General features: G+C 33.3%; 1 protein-coding gene across 4 annotated transcripts in view; it reads left to right on the top strand.

Moving 5' to 3' along the window:
* Nucleotides 1-15,557, top strand: part of LOC144363273 (uncharacterized) — an 84,635-nt gene extending 69,078 nt beyond the window's left edge. For all 4 annotated transcript variants that reach the window (XM_085495979.1, XM_085495980.1, XM_085495981.1 and 1 more), the window contains 8 exons: nucleotides 5,626-5,752; nucleotides 7,409-7,493; nucleotides 8,267-8,474; nucleotides 8,606-8,734; nucleotides 9,552-9,704; nucleotides 10,745-10,900; nucleotides 11,678-11,770; nucleotides 12,561-15,557. In XM_085495979.1, coding sequence (XP_085352105.1) covers nucleotides 5,626-5,752; nucleotides 7,409-7,493; nucleotides 8,267-8,474; nucleotides 8,606-8,734; nucleotides 9,552-9,704; nucleotides 10,745-10,900; nucleotides 11,678-11,770; nucleotides 12,561-12,710 — 1,101 coding nt within the window. In that variant the 3' untranslated portion in view covers nucleotides 12,711-15,557. The remainder of the gene's footprint in view (nucleotides 1-5,625; nucleotides 5,753-7,408; nucleotides 7,494-8,266; nucleotides 8,475-8,605; nucleotides 8,735-9,551; nucleotides 9,705-10,744; nucleotides 10,901-11,677; nucleotides 11,771-12,560) is intronic.
* Nucleotides 15,558-19,314: the final 3,757 nt, after the last annotated feature.

Here is a 19,314-nt window from a genome sequence, read left to right on the forward strand (position 1 = left end):
GATACATTATTTAAATAATAACACATGCTTGTGAGGGCAATATCACGATTTGTTGCCTGCCCAAGGGATGGTGGTCATGACTATAATATTGATGATGCCAGATTATTCTATGTCATGTGATAACAAATCACAGCAAACATAACAGTACTATCCAATATTATCCAACTCAAATTTTGCCTCATAAATTGTTTTTTTCACTTTGAGCAATGACAACTGCTTGCATTTTTGTTGGATATTCTTCTTGAGAGTGAATTTGTACCAGAATGTGTAACCTTTTAAATGTCATGCACAAAGAATATTGGCATTGTTTGTGGTCACTTGGTTTTGATACCAAAAAATGTATATACAGGGCATCAATTTCTAAGCAATTTGTCCTGGCTCGAAATGTATATAAAGCAACAAATAAACAGAGTAAAAACACAATTTCCTGTATTATAAACTATCGTAATATAAGGTATTTATGACATAGCTTTACATTATCCAAATTATGTAAACCTTTATTTGCAAGTAAATTAAAAAAACAACAAATGTAACAAAATTAGTTCTGTTAGCAGTATAATAAATCCCTAGAAATGGCATATTGGATTGAGAGGAGGGTGGAAACACAATTGTGTGTTAAAATAAATGGAAGAACAATATGAACACGAGTGTAGAATCAGAACAACAAAAACTAACACACACTAACAGTAATTGCTAGCTGCATTAAACAGCAGTGTGCCACCATCAAAATAAGTATATGAATGCTATTGAAATGCACGTTTAGATTGCGTTTATGTTGTTTTCTTAAATCAGTCTCTCAACACCTTAAATACATACTGTTTGTGTGCTTATGACGATTACATTGTTTAGAATGTAAACTCAGATCAGTAGTTTATGTTCCTCATTCTTACAATATTGACAATTGTTTGTTCCTGAAATACATACAGTTTGTGTGCTTATGACGATTACATTGTTTAGAATGTAAACACAGATCAGTAGTTTATGTTCCTCATTCTTACAATATTGACAATTGTTTGTTCCTGAAATACATACAGTTTGTGTGCTTATGACGATTACATTGTTTAGAATGTAAACTCAGATCAGTAGTTTATGTTCCTCATTCTTACAATATTGTTGACATTTCGAGAATTGCTCAAGTAAAAACATAAATGCATTTAAATTTTTTATATATGCATTTAAATATTTTATATTATGCAGTTCCATTCATTTTGACAAGAACACAATAAAATTACCTACAATGTACACAAGCATCAAAAGTTTGAAGAAAATTATGTATTTATTTGAATTAAATAGTAATGTCTAAATAGTTGTTCGATTTCAATTATGGAAGAAGTCATAAGGGGCAGAACGCTTTCTTTGTATATGGAAATGATTGTGATGTCTTTGTTACTCTGGCTAATATAGACTAGCAACAGATTTATCACACTCCCTTCATTGTTGTTGTCTGATCAGTGACGTCATTGGTTATGTAATTGAAAATCTTTGGTGTGGTTGCAGATTATTCAACCTTATCATTTTCGAACTACTCGAGAGACCATAATGTCACCTGGGACAGCTTGCTATTCAGAGAGTTCGTTTGTCCAAGGGTCTTAAATTACAAAGGAATCCCATTTCTTGTTTAATTTTGAATGCATCTTCCAAACTCAGTGTATTTTTTTTTTTACTATCCAAATTTGTATTAATCATTTTTAAGTTTAATACTACTGTTTGGTTGCACAGCTGCCGATTCTGTTTTTCGAACAGATAGAGGTTTGTTTCCTTGTAAGTCTTGGTCTTGCAGGTTGGTTCCCAGGGTTGGCGTAGTGATATATATAGATATAGCTAGGTAATGAGGTGCCCCTGAGCCCTAAATAGTGTGACCATATTTATACCAGTGTATCTCCACCAATATTTATACCAAAAAAAGAAACTGAATGTCAGCCTGCAGACAGAGCTCTACAGTTCGTGGAATCTTATTAAAAAAATCTTACTTTTTAATTTTTTTTATGTAATTTTTAACGCCTTTGTGCGAAGCACACAATGGGAGTCTTTGCAGTTAGTTTGTCTGTATGTATGTGTGTGTGTCCGTCTGTTCCACTGATATTTCAAGAACCATACATCGGTTTTTGATGAATCTTTGTGCATAGATGCTCTGGTCCAATGTGCAGATTTGATTAGGTTTTGGTAGAAATCCATGCATATTAATTATCTAATTTGCATGATAATTAGCTCACTTTTAGCTGTTACATGACTGTTCCACTGATATCAAAAGAACCAAGTATTGGATTTTGATGAAACTTGGTTCATAGATGCTCTGAACTAATGCCAGGTTTTGATTAGTTTGGGGTGAAAATCTGTGCATATTAATTACCTAGTTTGCATAATGATTAATCAATTTTTGGCTTTTCCACTGATACTCAACTACTAATCGTCACATTTCAATGAAACTTTGTACATAGGTCCTCCAGAACTATACAGAGACCTGATTAGTTTTGGGGTAAATAATTTTGCATATTAATTACCTAATTTTCAGCTTTTTCACTGATATCTCAAGTACTTATTATCACCTTTAAATGAATCTTAAACTATGCAGAGAGCCAATTAGTTGCTGGTATATATTTATGCATATTAATCACAATTTTCAACTTTCACACTGATATCTCAAGTACTAATCATCACATTTCATTGAAACTTTGTACAAAGATGTTCTAGGACAATGTACAAATATGATCAGTTTTGGGTTAAAATCTGTTCACATAATTCTTTAATTAGCATAATAATTCCTAATGATCACAGTTCAATAAAACTTGGTTACATAGATGGTCTGTTGCATTGTGCAGACCTTATTAGTTTTACACTAAAATCTTTTTAATTTTCTGATTTGCATAATTAGTTTTCAGCTTTTCCATCAATCTCAAGTACAAGTAATTTTGAATTAATTTTTACTGTGTCTCTAATACTCTCAGCACACGAGAGTTCTTTGTAAGCTTTCTAATCTAAGATTTTTTTAAGATTAAGTTTTTCGCAAGTAGTTATAATCATTTTATTAATCTGATTGCCCCAGGCTTTGGTGATCTAATAATGCAAGTAAAATTGAAAGAAAAAGGAAAATAATTATGATAAATTTAAAAAAGCCCAATATACATTAAGCGTTAAATACACTTAAAATTGTAATGAAATAAAGTGCATTTCATCTGCCTTTTTTTGCTATATATAGTATTCACTAGATATAGAGCAAGACCAGCCCTCAGAAACCAGGATATTTCAGAATTTTGTTTAAATGTCAACCCCTATGAATTTTCGGTGTAAGATAAACTTTGTTAGTATTTTACCCGAAAGTTCATACTATTAAAACTATTGGTGGTTTAATTCTTTACCTAGCTGCATATGTTTGGTATTAAATTCTTAGGACAATACAGATGTTGGTCATTAATCTTAAAGTATAGTATGAATAAATAAACGTTATCATATAAAGACTGCAATTAACAGAGATAAACATTGTGTTCTATTCCCATCTGTTAAATCTGACTCGCATTTATTTCAACAATATCTTTAACAATGTTGCTGTATTTCATTTTTTCATTATCTGATAGTCAACATTCCATTTTATCTTACATGGTTATTCATAAAAACAAGCAAACAAACTTTGATCAATATAGATTACTGTGGAATACTTTATTTTTGCTGGAATTAATTTTCGCTGAAAAGGCTTTTTGGGCGTTTTGCTTGGAATTTATTTTCACTGATTTTTGATGAGTTTAATATGAAATATAGGAAAAAAAGTATATTCGCTGGATTTTATTTTCACGGAATCATCCCTTCAGCGAGAATAGCGAAAATAAATTCCAAGCGAAAATAAAGTATTCTACAGTAGTTATATCGATAGTCCAATACGACTACAATTAGGTCCCCCGTTTAGTGAGACGGTGATTCTCCTGTATTATCGGAGAATTTCAATAATTCTGTCTTAAAATCGTATTTGAATCAATATTAGAGATTGTTAGTTTTGAAGATTCTGAGATGCAGAATCTAAATATCGAAAATTATCAGAAGTTGGAATAATTTAACTCCTCTAGTAGTCGAGACAAAATGATCATTGTCAGATATTAATAATATTAATATCAGATATTAATATTGATAATTTTTTGATAAAACGTGCAATGTGGTTGCGCCTTCTGTGATAAAGTTCACTTGTGTTACGAGATGATTTTATTCTTTCTTTTTTAACTATTCTTCTTTGTAAACAGTCAAAGAAAGAATTCAACATGATAAATATAATATGGTCTTTCTTGTATTTTCACTGCATACTTTTTCTACAATATCTGCATATTCTGTTTTACATTTACAATATGTCTATCGATATTGCTTACAATAAATCAACAGATTTGTTTAGGTTTTTATTAACATACTGCAAAGTAAACAGTATTAAAGCTTCTCAGTAACACCTTTCCCACTAAAAGTAGTAACAATGCACTGCGAATACAAGTCGGATACTGTGTGTAGACTATGTTTGGTTACTAAACTGTTGTGTTTTAGCGTGTACGCCAACTGATGATACACGGGGGTGGGGGGGGGGGACATGTTCACTCTATAGAGAAACATAGCCACATGGTACACACCAGAAGCGCCTTTCAGAACTTTTTAAATTGTAGAGAATTCATAAAATTTCAATGGCAGTTAGAAATAACATTTTTTTTGGTGGTTTTTCTTTGCTTTTTGTTTAGTTTGTTCGTCGTTTAGGAAATTAATTAACAACACATACTAGATTGATTCCGCTGACTAATGATCCCTCGGAATATCGGCATGTAACAGAAGTTACTGTCGTCGGCCTTCTTTCGGCATTGCGTTTAGCAAAATAGTGATAATAAAATAGCTAGGGACTGTTTTCTTCTGAAAACAATCCTCAGATAACAATGGTTATTAAACACTCATAGTTTGCGACGAAAAACTCGTAACTCATTATGATGGAATCATTACAGCGAGCGCAAGATATTTACATACACCTAACTCGCGCACCCGGTAGGTAATTACCGAGAGACTTTGCAACATCCCCAGACACTTTGCTAGATGCCCCAACCACAGTCAGCTGGCGCACATGTGATAATAAAATAAATACGATATTTACTATATGGGGGCCGCCATCTTGAATGACGCATAAAACTAAATAAGAGACAAGTTGTGAAACGCGTTTTTCAGATTCCTACAAATCAGGACAAAAATACCAATCTTTCACAAAAATACGGTCCGTTGGGGTCATATTAAGCCAACCGATAACAAAATTCGGCCGAATTCGGCGTTTTTGTGTGGAAAAATCCCTTGCATACGAACACCTAATTACGCGAAGAACATAGAACACTAAGCTGGAGTATTATATTTCTACCTCCATGGTGTATGTAAATATCTTGCGCTCGCTGTAACAAGATTATGCAGATAACTTTTTTTATCTTTATTATAGCCATTCCAAAGATCAAACATTATGCAATCATCCGCCAAACATTAGTTGCAGGTACTTGCGTTTCTGTTGAAAACACTAATTTGAGCAGCGTCTTTCTGAAATTTTGATCTTTTGAAAAGCTGCGATGACATATCAAGTTCTATAGGCAAGTCTAGGATTACAACAGTGTTCATTATTTTGTATCTCTGCAGACGTTCCTTGAAAATCCAGACCATCCAGATCTACTGCCAGTTGATAAACAGTTAGGACGTGTTCAGAAGTTTTATGAGCCAATGCGTGGTATGGAGTTGCCGAAACTAGCATCAATATTGATCATTGGTAAGAATCAGTCTCAGTTGATGATAAATTAGGATTTGAAATTCATCTGTCCACAGGGACAGGCAATTTCCTCATTTACCTATCCCACTAAAATCTGCTTGTAATGAGACAGGTTGATTGGCCATAATTTTAATTTTAAATACAATGGTCCATTTCTGAAACTCTGATCAGTGCACAACGCTCTAAAATGCTAATGTATGGGCAAAGTGAGATGTTCATGGATATGTAACAGCAGAAAAAAATTATGTGAATCATAGATGTACTCCAAAAACAGCAAATTGTGAATTTAAGTTAAGCTTAAGGTAGCGGGACTATTATTTGCATACTTTTTTTCATCTTCTAATTGGGACCAAACGACTACAAATAGACCCAGGAAAGTATATATTTTTGGAATCGCCAGACTATAAGCTTTTCAAAGGTGTTTGTCATGCCTGTATCTGCATTCTACGGTGCGTTACTTAATCAAAAGTGAAAAATTACTTTTTTTGTAAAAAAAATAATTACGCATTTATGCTGGCGATAATAAGTTTTGTTTACACTTTTCCTAGTTGTTCAATAGTCTGGTAAATTGAATGTGTCTGATCAGTTTTATTCAAGCAACGCGTTTTGAAAAATAGTGTCCTGAATTTTAATTTGTTTTAGTCGCATTGACCCCAACTCAAACCACAACACATTGGTAAATAATCGATGAAATAGTTTGTCTGGACACATTCAAGTTCCTCTCATTGTCGCCTTAAAGCTGTGAAAATTTGGTGTTAATCCAACGACAATAAGTATACGTTAATTTTTGTTAAAGACCTTGTATTTTGAAAAACAAACTCCTAGAAAACGTCGATGAAGTCACAGCAAAGATTTTCTACCTTGTTTATCTGCACAAGCGATTTGTTTTCCCATCCAGGTCTGTTTTAACATGTGTAGGGGCATCCAAATGTGTAAGGCTATTGGAAACCCCAAAAAAATAAAGGAATGGGATAGCTATAGTTCGATAAAACAGCAGATGAAAACACCAAAATCAATGATTTTTTTTCAGTGGCTGTGTGACCTTGTGTCTGACACATTCATATGCAAATGACTAATCTGTGAAATAAACAGGGGCAGAGACAAACCACTCAAATGTTTGGAAACACTCATTGTGTGTCAGATAGCTACTGATAACACATCCTAACATTGCTTTGTCTTGAGTTAATCTTTGTGAAACTTATAGGCACACAAATTAAACCTGTGTTGTTGATTTTAGAAAACACTACTGAAGCTGCCTTGCCTCCCTTCAGAAAATTTACATTTTAACCAACTTACACGACATTCTAGGTTACGTTGAATTTGTCAGATGAAGGTTTATAGTGCATTTCATCAATTAATAAATAAATGTGAAAATCGGAATTTTCAACACAAATAATAGTCTCGCTACCTTGAACATTAACAAAATGCCACTTTTACTAGTCACTGTCGCAAATAACTGAAATTCAGTTTTCAATTACACCCAAACTATAACATTTTGCATTGAAATACTTGATTTGTCAATGAAATTATTTATTTTGCATTGAGTGTTGTAAAAGTTTATGTTGTAGGATGAAGCTCCATGTGTTTTAGCTCGCTGTCTTGACAGTGAATACTCAGTTTGTTCATAACTTCTTATTTGATCGCTAAACATTGCAGGTGTAGGTAATGTTGGTTCCCGTCATTTGCAAGCTCTTGCAGCCTTGGATATGGCTGTCAACATTGTAGTTGTGGAATCATTCAAGTAAGTACTATTTTACGCAAGTAATTTAATACTATATTTGCTAGTTTTCTTGTAAAAATAACAGCTGTCTGTGGTCATACTGTATACAGTTAAGGGCTGGTGGTCACACCTCGCAAGTACAAGCTCTGTTGGTTAAAAGTAATTTTCTCTATAATTCAACTCACTCTCTCAAAGGAATGCATAAATCAGTTTTGACTTTGGTACGATGTGCACTGATTAAATCACTGACATCCTATAATTTTTGAAGCATTTCAACCAACATAGAAATTATCTTGTTAAATATTGTTTGTACTCGCTGGTGTGTACAACACTCAAAGGCATCATCTTTGTTCATATGGTTACTTTCTTCTTGCATGCGTGGTACAACGACCAAAAGCTGAATGGATCTATTATTGGAAATTCCTCTAACAACTGCCATTAATTTCAAATTTAATCAAAAAGATGTTAACTTTTATCACAATATTGTTTTGTATCACATCACATCATAACCTAACTGACAAAGACATGTGACTTTGTTTGATTTCCTTTAGAAATGCATCACATGTTTCTTCATGTTCCTTTCACTATGGAAATGTACCAGCCGTATTTGATTTCGTCAACAGTGAACGAAGGTTGATAGTTGGTATTTTGCCGAGGTATAATGGTCAGGCAATGGATGAATAAATGAAACTTGGTTGGCAAAGATGGGTTTAAATGAATTAAAAGAAATGTGAATGTTTATGGGAGTCAAATCATGATTTTTGTCTAATACTGTTATCATTGTGTAATTGTAGGCAGAGTCTTGACCGTGCAAAGTCTATCTATGATAATGAACCGAAAGCTAATGCTAGTTCACGTGTAACATATCTTCAGTTAATTGATGACATCACCATTGGCTCAGCATTTGACGTTTGCATAATAGCTACAGCATCACCTCCACGACGCAAAGTGATTGAAAGTCTACTTGAACGATGTAAAATCAAGCATCTTATCATTGAAAAAGTGAGCTTATGTTTATTACATGTCTTGCAACATAAAAATGATTTTCACTGAAATGGAAGAAATGTAATTTTTCTCCAATGGGAGAAAAAAAAAATCTTCTAATCATTCATTTTTGTCTTTATATTTTTCAGGTTCTTTTCCAAACTGCCAAAGACCATGAGGATGTACAGGCCATGTTTATACAGTCAGGGGTGAATGCGTACGTGCACTTACAGTGGTGTGCGATACCCATGTACAAATATATGAAGGACCATATAAAGGTATGGAACACCTACATTTGTATTAAGGGGTAGCCATTATTTTGGCGGGGAGGGCCCTCAGAAGATAGTGAAACAAATTTGCCTTGTATTTTTTTTTCAACAGATTCACTCATAATAAACCTGTCCCTAGTACTTATGTCGGCGATTACATTACACAAAAATTCACAGCATTTTTATCACCTCTTTAATCTGTCTTTAACCAGATTGAGGTAAAATTGACATTGTGATCACACTTTTTAAAATGTATTTTAATGTATGTATTTAGGGATTTGATTGTAAGCCAATCAAGTTTTAGAGAAATCAACATCCAACGATAAATATCAGATTTCTGCATAATTTATAGTGCTATGTGTTATTAAAATGAGAAATTTACCTTAGAAACATGATAGTCAGTTATTAAATGGCCACTAACTTGAATAACTCTTAAATCTCTTGAACTACTTTTAACTTTTGCTTATTTCGCTGACTGGAAAATGCGCTAAATTAAAAACACAGTGAATATGTAAAATTTAGCATTGAACACATTATCTAAATGATAAAACCGTGAATTTAAAACCCACTGAATATGCCTGAAATGGTAAATAAGCGAAATTAAAACCCAATGAAAATTAGTCATTTTAAAGTATCAGCTTTTTGCGCCTTTCACAAGTCTTTTATTCTTTAGTTTGACAAATTTCAAATCAAATGGACAAATTTTATTTTATTTAATTACATTGCTTTAATACAGGATTTAAAAAATAAATTTATTTTTTGTGAATGATGACAGAAGTTGACTTTAGCATTTCAAAGATTAAATTGAGTAATTATCAACCCACAGGGACCAGTTAATTTACATATACATGGCCAAGGATGGGGATTGTGTTGTAACAGTATTCACTTAGTGGCATTGGCTTCCTATCTGAATGATAGTCAAGATGTCCGCATAGATGGAAGTGGTTTGAAACCTGGATATCAAGAATCCAAAAGAAAAGTAAGTTTAAAATCTACTAATAGTTTCCTAGAGAATAAAATTATTTGAATTTTTTTGGTTAATCCTATGCTAATTTACTAGATCTACTGAAAAAAAGCAATAAGGTTTGTGAACATCAAAAGTGAAAAATGAAGTACCAGTACATGCTTTAAGATTAAAAAAAATATTTCACATCTTGTACAGCAGTTCCAGTTGAATTCAAACTGTGCAATGCATTGTGTTTTTAAAAATTGTCCACTGACCCAATATACTTTTTCATTCTATAATAATGATGTTAACCATCATAAAATTTGTTACGTTGAAAATGTACATGTGTGTATATTACTATCCGGGTTCAAACTGAGCACACACATGACTGCTACATGTACATTGACATCCGGAAGTGCAACTACTACACAGATACTAGTTTACATACCTTGAGAAACAGAAGATATCTCTATTGGCATGAATTAATTTGATATATCGGTATAAATAAATACATTTTTGTTGAAACAACTTGACTAATCAAAGAGTGGTAATGAATACATAAAAAAATTTCGTGCCAGGATTTGAGGAAAGGACTTGTGGGCTTTGGCATTACCAAATGGCATCCATAGCCAATAACAGCTTAATTTTGTGATTTGAAGCTTGGGGGGGGGGGGGGGGGTGTCTTCAAGATTTTAATTTTGATAAGGTATGAAAATCATTAATACCGTAATGAAATTCATTATATACAGCAAGAAAATTGTTTACAAAACATTTAAATGACTGCACGTGCAATGTTTGATGGCACATTGATCAACATCGGCATACAATGGTAGACCACTAGTACCCGTTTCCAACAACTGTTTTAAATGCAAGAAAAATACAAACAATAAAAGGCATATTATAAAAAGACATGAAGCAATTTGTGGGTTTGAAAAAATTGTACCGGATTCTACCGTAAATTTGCCCTAATTACCTTCAGGTACCTTGTGACGCATTTATTAAATATGTGAGAAGGCAGTATGGTCACTAATGTCATGTTTTACACTTTTCCTAAATTACTGTTATACTTGCAGGGTTTTGTTGAAGTATTTGGTACATTAAAGGGAGAGGTAAAATCAAAACATGGTAAAGCAGATTTCACTCTGGTCTGCACAGATGGGCCACTGACTGAAGGCAGAACTTTACATATATGGAATGACACTGTTAAAATGTACTGGACTGAGCAAACAGTAAGTGCAGAGTCGATTCAAATCATGTGTACCAATAGTTTCATGCACATGTCCACTCCACGATGATATTGCAAACATTATCAATGTAGTGAAACGCAATCGATTAATGTCCACAAGTAATTCATTCATTCATTCATGTAGATATATTTAAAGTCACAGTGCTGCCACTTCTTCACTCAGTGTAGCTATCTATTGAACATATTAATATGGTATTTTGCAAAATGATGTCGCTGTCAGGTTGAAAATAACTTCTTGGTAGTCTGCACTCATCTCATAGGATCTTCAAGTACAATTATAATTGCTGTGCCATGGTTTCCGCTCACACTCGACCGGAGTCCCGTATAAAAATGCTGCAATGTACTGCATTTCATCATAATATATTACAAAAATCCCATTTAAATTCCATTGGAACTAGCCCACCTCATTAAGCAAATTTCAAAGCATTGATTTCACAACTAATAAGTAATCAGGAGAAACTATGCTTTATCAATCATGCATGTCTGTGCAGCAACATTGCAAGTATTGTTGATGAAATTAAAGTAAATTGCACTTCAAAGAATAGCAGTTTCAAAACTGACCTTTCAGTGGGCATATGAACACCACCATAGAGCCCTAATTTTATACTTCAGGATAGTAGCGGCTAACAAACTTTTAGGACACGAATCTTTAGAAAACAAAAATGGTGAAGATTAATTTTTTACCTGTTAACCACATCCTTCCTTAACTTGTTTTATCTTCTTGGTTATTAAAGCATAGTATTTATGGTTTTCTTTTCAGGGTTCTCTGTTTAGCAGCTTTGCTGCCAGTGATTGGAAATGGGAACGAAGAGAATTTCCCTTCCCGTTTGTAAGCCAATGGACTAACAAACTGGTAAGAACTTCTCTAATTTTAATATTGACCTTTCCTGAATATTGAATTAGTGAAGTGTAATCATGACAGGTTGTTAATTTTGAACCCTATTTGATTACAGCTAACTTTTATAAAAAATAAAAATAAAATTCTAACCTCTATTGAATATGCATTGCAATACTAAGTTGACACATTATTAACGTACTCCATTTTTACTTGAATAAGGTTAATGATAGTCAAACCTGTGTATTGCGAACTTCATCAAAATGGTCTTTATATACGGGTGGTTTTTATATATTGCGGTTGAATGGATTTAAATGAATTTCAATGTTGGGAAGAAAAAATCAACAAGTGCTTTAAGCTTGACAATTCAGTCTAATTTTTCAGCAAGAATTGCTCTAATCAGTGTTTGAGTGAGTGTCTGTACATAATTTAAAAATCGAAACCGGAAGACACTCTCAACTCTTGCTAGAACTGTAATACGTTGTCCATTTTGTCTGAATAACTTCATTGGGAGCAAATATCATTTTTGTCTCATTTGTCCAACCTTTCTTGAATTACATGTTATTGAACCAGTTATCTTTCAATTATACCAAAATTTTCACTGTACGTATTATTGCTAAATTTGTGGTTAAGAAACAAGACACGCTTCTCGGAGTGTAATAATTGTCTTGTATATAGACTTGTATATGCCCCCCTCCAGTAGTCTTTTTAATGATACTGCTATTGTAGCGATAGTGTCCTTTAGTATAGTTTAGTATAACCTGCTTCATGTCTCTTATGCCTTTTTATTGTTTGTTTTTTCTCGCAGGTAAAACAGCTGTTGGAAACTGGTACTAGTGATCTACCATTGTATGCTGATGTTTATCAAATGTCGATATTATTGAATAATTTATACATATCACATCTTGCAGATGCTGGTAATGCCGATGCTCAAGAAGGTGTTTGCCCCATCACTTAAATAACATGTCTTGCCTTGTGTATAGTGCTGGTCACATAAAATTGTGAGCTCTAGCAATTGCCAATGAGAACAAAGTTTGTTGAAAATATCACAATTAGGTTTAAATCTTTTACTTCTTGATCCTTGAGTTGAAAATGTTAAGGCCAAACAAAAGAAATGTTTCTAGTCAGTATGTGCACTCACAAAAAGTGTGACCCCCCCCCCTCACACACTTACTTTGACACTGCATAGTGGCCTATGTTAACAAATTGATTAATCTTGCATACGTTGTCACCGAGTATTTGAGGGAGGAAGAATCAATTCATGTTTGAAAAATGACCTGAAATGTATTTTTCTTTGTGAGGCCTAGTCGTTCATTTAAATTTGATTTTAAGTTTATGAGCTATGTGTGTGTGTACCTCCTGCTTCATTTGATCAATTATCAAAACTCAATCTGTTCTATGATGAGATGTTATGGTCCATCCTTTACTAGTACCTCAATTAGATACAGCCAAGGTTATACCATGAAAATAGAAAGTGCCTGCCTAAAATATTTACAAAAATGAAAGATGGCAGTCCTAAGTCAATAAAAAGACTTTTTTTTGTAAATTACATGTAATTTTCAATTTAAATTGGACAAGTTTATAAATATTTTGCCTGTAAAATGAAATGTTGTACGCATCTCAAATGTTGAGTGCCTGTTTAAAATTACTAGACCAGTGGCTGGCTAAAAGCCTGGATACAGCCAGGTGACATTTAAAATATTTTGCAGTCCACACTAACAGTGGTTTATTGTGCTGTCATTTCTGCCTGCTGGTTCAGTAAATATTACTGGTTTGAAGGATTGTCGCATATTGGTGTCATAACAGATTCGTCTTAAGTATAAGCATTTTTTGCATTGACCAATCAGAACAGGTATTGCAATGCGTGATGTTAAATGTAATTTCACAGTACCGTTAATACAAAATGATTCCCCACTGTTCACTGATACAAAGCGTAAAAAAAAAATTATTCATCTGACAGATGAAATTCAGAGGTTACAGAATAAATGATGCAGGAATGAAATGTAGTAACTTCTTGTTAATTAAGTTTATTATTCCAGTTGCAACAAATTGTTTCAATGTCTGATATCTACACAATTTGTTTTTTGTTTGTTTATTGGGATGATCATATTTTTACTTGTGTTTTGAATTTGCAACAGCTTATCATCTGTTGAATGGGTTTTAGTAATTACTTTTCTTTACTAAATTGTATTGTGTATTACTTTTGGATGGTCAGAAGTAATTTACCATTTGTAATAAATTAGTTACAAGAGGGAGGTATTCATTATATGGTCAGATTCCATGTAGGGTTTATTTCTATTAGCGCATTGTTGTACTATGTTTTTGTTTTTGATAGTTTAGCCAAACCTGTTTTCTGCTCTTTTTTTCCTTCATACATGTATAATTTTAAATTGGCATTTACTATTTAATTTGAATTACATCCTAACACCATCGCTATGGTTACATCTTTAACATGTCTTACCAAGTTGTTTACAGAGCCTCAGCAGTACTTAGTCTCTAAGGGCCAATTAGAACTAATGTTTTTTTCTTGACGCAGCAAAGGCATTCTTTCATCTTTATAAATATTTATAAATTTCAATCGCAGTTGTATCAATTTAGTCGATGAGAACAGTGCACAATGACATCAGTCTACAATATTTAAATGTTATTCAATCTGTCAATATAAAGCCCAGTTTGAATTGTAAAACATATTAACATGAAAGGAATGCTATTGTTGTGCTGAGAGTACAAAAAATGATCTGTGTTGCTACATGTCATAATAACCTGTATTTACTAAATTGTGACGGAAGGTTAATTTGGATCAGTATTACATAGATTAAAAAGTAGGAGCAATATACATGTATGCTCCTCTATAGTACATGTGCTTCATTATTTTCTGTTGTAAAAATTAACTTTATTTCAAAATGTTTTTGAGCTGTGTACTTAAATTCTCATAGCAGCAGTATTTTTTTCTGTAATCAAAGTTATATTTTGTGATCTTAAGAGACGCAATGTACATATTGAAATCAATTTGTGTGTATTCATGTCTCTTTTAGAAAGGTATTGTTTAAAGCTATATTTGTTGTGCGCGTTTGAGAACCATACTGATCTATGTGGTACCAACTGAATACACTCGCATGTGCAAAACAATTATAAAACAAAATAAATTGCACATTTACAAGTGTAAAATTCAATCCTAGTTTGCATTTGATATGATTAAAGACACCAGGTGCAGTTTTTGTGCATGTGCCATTTGACAGAAAAAATTTCCACTCGTTTGGTATTGCATAGGTTTTACTTTTTTTCTGTATTCCACGGTAAGTAGAGAAGTTCAAGATTTCAATATAATCAGGTGCTATTTGAAGTTTTTCTATCTAAAGCTCAATTTGTATATTTTTGAAATTTACACAATTTATAATAGAATGCATATCAGTCTTGAACCATTATGCTAATCAACTGCATGTATTCAAAATTTTGCCAATCTTAGAGTTGATTTGTTGACAATGTTGCTGCTTAGCTTCAGAATCTAGTTTATTTAGAACCTTGCTTAGCATTATTTGCTGCGTGTCTATTCTAGTCATTGGCATACTGATGTGAATGCTCAAGCAGTTAGGCTCAATTCAATTCGTAAACACAAGATGGTATATTGTGAAAATATTCTCAATTATTTATATTGATTGTATATTGTTACATTTGTAGCAATAATTGCTCTGAAAGTTTGTGTTGCACATATTTGCAATTAACTTCCTTGTATTCGTGTCCGATTTGTACATTTGGAGTTCTGATCAGTTCATTGCAATAAAATTGAGCTGCAGATTTATGCTAACTTGGTCATTGTTGACTTCTTTAATTAAACCAGCGTTTTTAGTCTTAAATCAAGGGTACTCGCATGTGGCGTTACTTGAATAAAAAAAAACGTGCATGTGATTGAATCGCATTTCTGGTGTAAAGTAGATCTGAATTGCATATATCCTAGTGTTATTGGTTTATCCGTATGGAAACTCTATTAAAAAAATCAACACTTCATTTTGAAAACTTGTATGCAAGAGGTGATTTTCTGTTCAGAGATGAGATTTTTTTATAGTTGTATGTTGAAATAACCATCTTTGAGAGGGGAATGTGCATCAAGATACTTTTATTCCAGCAAAATTTACCATCCAATGTGTACAGCACATCAAGCGTGGAAGTACCTAAAAATAGTATCCAGATTGTTGAATCCTTCGCTGTCAGATATTTGTGTTTTGCTTTTTAATCAAAGTATTAATGATCGGACTTGTTGAATTACTACTTTTTATCATAGAAGATTGTTCATTCCATTTCATATGTTAGTCAATATCAGAAACAAATAATATTGACAAAATATATACAAGAAGCATGTGCTGAAATGTCCAACAATGCTGATACTTTTAACAGTGGATGGTAGAATGCTCAGCTAACGTTAAAGGGCGGCAGTCATTGCGTCGAGTTCTGAACGATATGAAACACGTAGCATAGCGTTGTGTAAAACTCATGTGAAATGCATTGTTTATTTACATGAAATTCGAACACTCGCTGCGTGGCGACCATTGTCTTTAAATTGTGCAAAAATATTGATTTACACATTGTATCTTTTCAAGTGCAGCATACAAGACAAAATTGTGTAGATACCGAAGACAAAAAGTAAAATGTGATCAAAAATTTCGTAAGAAAACTGGTCTCCCCAACTGTTGTGTTCCGGTAATTGGTTAAACGTGATGCATTGTAAGTATCGTGATCAGGGCGCTGTTTATATGCTATTGGCGGACTTCTGTTTATAGTTGCCTAAAAAAGACAATGTCACAAATCCCACGCGATGGGGTGGTTTGAGTGCATGAATACATTGCCAGATATAACAATATACGTGTTTTTTTGGTTTTTATCTCAACCTTCTGCTTTTGCCAATTACAACCACTAAATAGTAATAATTCTTGATATCGGTTGTTAGGCAATGTCTGCATAATATTGTCCCCGATGCATGCCTTAGTATATAAATGGTTTTCGGTGTGAATTACTGAGACATACTTGTACTCTGCAGAAATACAAAAACATGATAAAGCTGTAACATTTTACCAAACACTCTAAAACTATTATTCAAAACGGATTTTGTTTATCGTGGTAAAAGTTCCATATGCGCTCACATAACTGACGTATAAAAAACATAATGAAACTATGAACTCTAAAAAACGTAATTTATTAACGAAATATGCGTTATATACAGTCTATTGTTAACTAATATTAGTTGTACACTAATTCCGTTATTTCCAAAGCCCACGCTTTTTCTTGTTTTGTTTTCCAATAAAATAAAATATTGTGTGTAATGATGGCTATTGATACTAGTGGAGCATTCCATTCTGTAAAAAGGTGGCGAAGGTAATTGGGAAGAAGAATATGAAGGGGTAGATAAAAGACAAACTAAATTTCTAATAGTATTTTTTGTTTAATAATTCATTGTCCTACTCCCTGTGCTCCCAGTCCCCGGGGTTCCAGTCTTTTCCCGCTGTACTACTGTGACTGCCTCGTGCGCATGACGAGTCGTTTGCATTGTGATAGTAAATATCGTTGAGGGCAGTATAACAAACATGAACGGCAACAACTGTGCGCGCAGGACGAAAACTGGAAATCGAGTTTAATAAGTATCATATAACTGACTTATCATGGACTGCCCACCAACCTATAATTATTTTTATATTTTTTTTGTTCCTGTTTTATTGAATCGATCAAAAAGTATTGACTTATCCAGCGCTCGAGTCAAGGATTATTCAATTCGTATATTAGTACAATGTAACTTGAATTTGCGTTGTTGAAAAATCTATTATTTTTGCTGCCGCGAATTAATTGATATATTACCGTACTATATGACGAAATATAGGGGTATCGGAACATAGAGATGTCCCCGGTGTGTTAGCTAAACAAGTGTGTGTGTGTGGGGGGGGGGGGGCTTAGCATATATATGTAGCACTAAATGTACTTGAATCGTAGAGTTATCATTACCAGCCAATTCCCCGCGTTTATAGATGAAGAGAAAACAAATGTGAAATGAAAAACTTTCGCTGCTACCGGCCATCACATCTGTGTTTCAGGCATCCTTTGTTTCTATACCATTTTTGGGACAACAACTTGTGCCACTGCAGAAATCACAATTGTGGAGCTCGTATCACTAGAAGGCGCGAGATATACCGACCTAGGATATATACTTATGTCATCTACTATGTCATGGCTAGACTGGCATACATTTGTTGGTGTTTTTTTTAATAAAATTTTATGAAAATGTATAAACGGCAAAAGCCGGGTTACCGCGAAATCATAAAAATACTTTATTTTAAGGTAAAGTGGCTCTTGTCATTTATGCACTCCCATATATTTTATTGAGAAAAATAAGCAAAAGTTTATAAAGAGACAGTTTTCTCTGTTGACAAACTCGCACGCGAATTGCCTGGCAGCTTGAATCGTATAAACAGTTTGCTTATTCTAGACTCGTCGAGTGGGCCAGTTGATTGCCAGGTGGTTTGAAAGAGGTTAAAAAATTGCAATTATCATCAAAATCAAATTGGGTGACCATTTTGACCAATCCAGTCCAATCTCATTATTATCGTTAAATTTCAAGAACATTTTTGTATTAAAATGATAACAATTAATTCAATTCAATATATTCTGCAATTATGTCAAATTGTTTATGTCTCCGACATACTAGTAGTTCGTCTCGGTCAGATCACTTGTCGCCGCGAACAACTTTGAAAAACCAACTGTTTAGTTAAACACAAGCTGTCGTGCAACTCTCAAGTTAGTTTGCCAACTTTCTGCCCCAGTACTTCTGACACTTGCTTAATTAATATGATCTAAGTACAAACCGACAAAATATTACAATAGTCAAATCACGGTATTACTGCGGAAGTGTTTGTTCCCTTCCAGGTTGCCAGGCACCCATTCTATTAATTTGCATATACTGGTATAGGACGTAATATTAAGTCATATTTTCATATATTTAATTTTTCCTTCACAGCCACGTAACAAGTTCTTTCTCACCCAGAATGTTAATTTCATTTTGTCATTGTAACATTTTTGACGGTTATACAATTTCGAGAAAATTAAAACATGTAAAACAAAAAGATTTTGTTTAAATTCAATACGTTTATATTTAACCTAGCATTCAACGGTAACTATGATAACCAATGATGGTGAAGATGAAGTACACTTTAAACGTTTGCGCAATTAGAAAAGCGCTATAAGCCACGGGACTCTTTCCATTTATTGTTCACATTTTATGGATATAAGAAGGAAAAAAACGGCGTATATTAAATATATATTTCAAATACATAAAAATCGATGGAAGACGGGATTTCGACCAGTAATAAAAAACATATATGATAAAAATTATATGAAATTAAATTGAAACCCATCTTAAGATGAGCATGAATGTTCGAACAAAATTATTACAAATCGATTAGCATTTAATTGTGTTAACATGTGACGACTGAATATAAATACAAAATAATTCGCGCCGTTGTTTAACAACGAGATTTATCAGAGTTAAACCACACGGCGCATTCCCCGTCTAGACTACAATA

Source organism: Saccoglossus kowalevskii, chromosome 22 (genome assembly GCF_978046115.1).
Source record: "Saccoglossus kowalevskii chromosome 22, keSacKowa6.1, whole genome shotgun sequence".
Classification (NCBI taxonomy): Eukaryota; Metazoa; Hemichordata; class Enteropneusta; family Harrimaniidae; genus Saccoglossus; species Saccoglossus kowalevskii.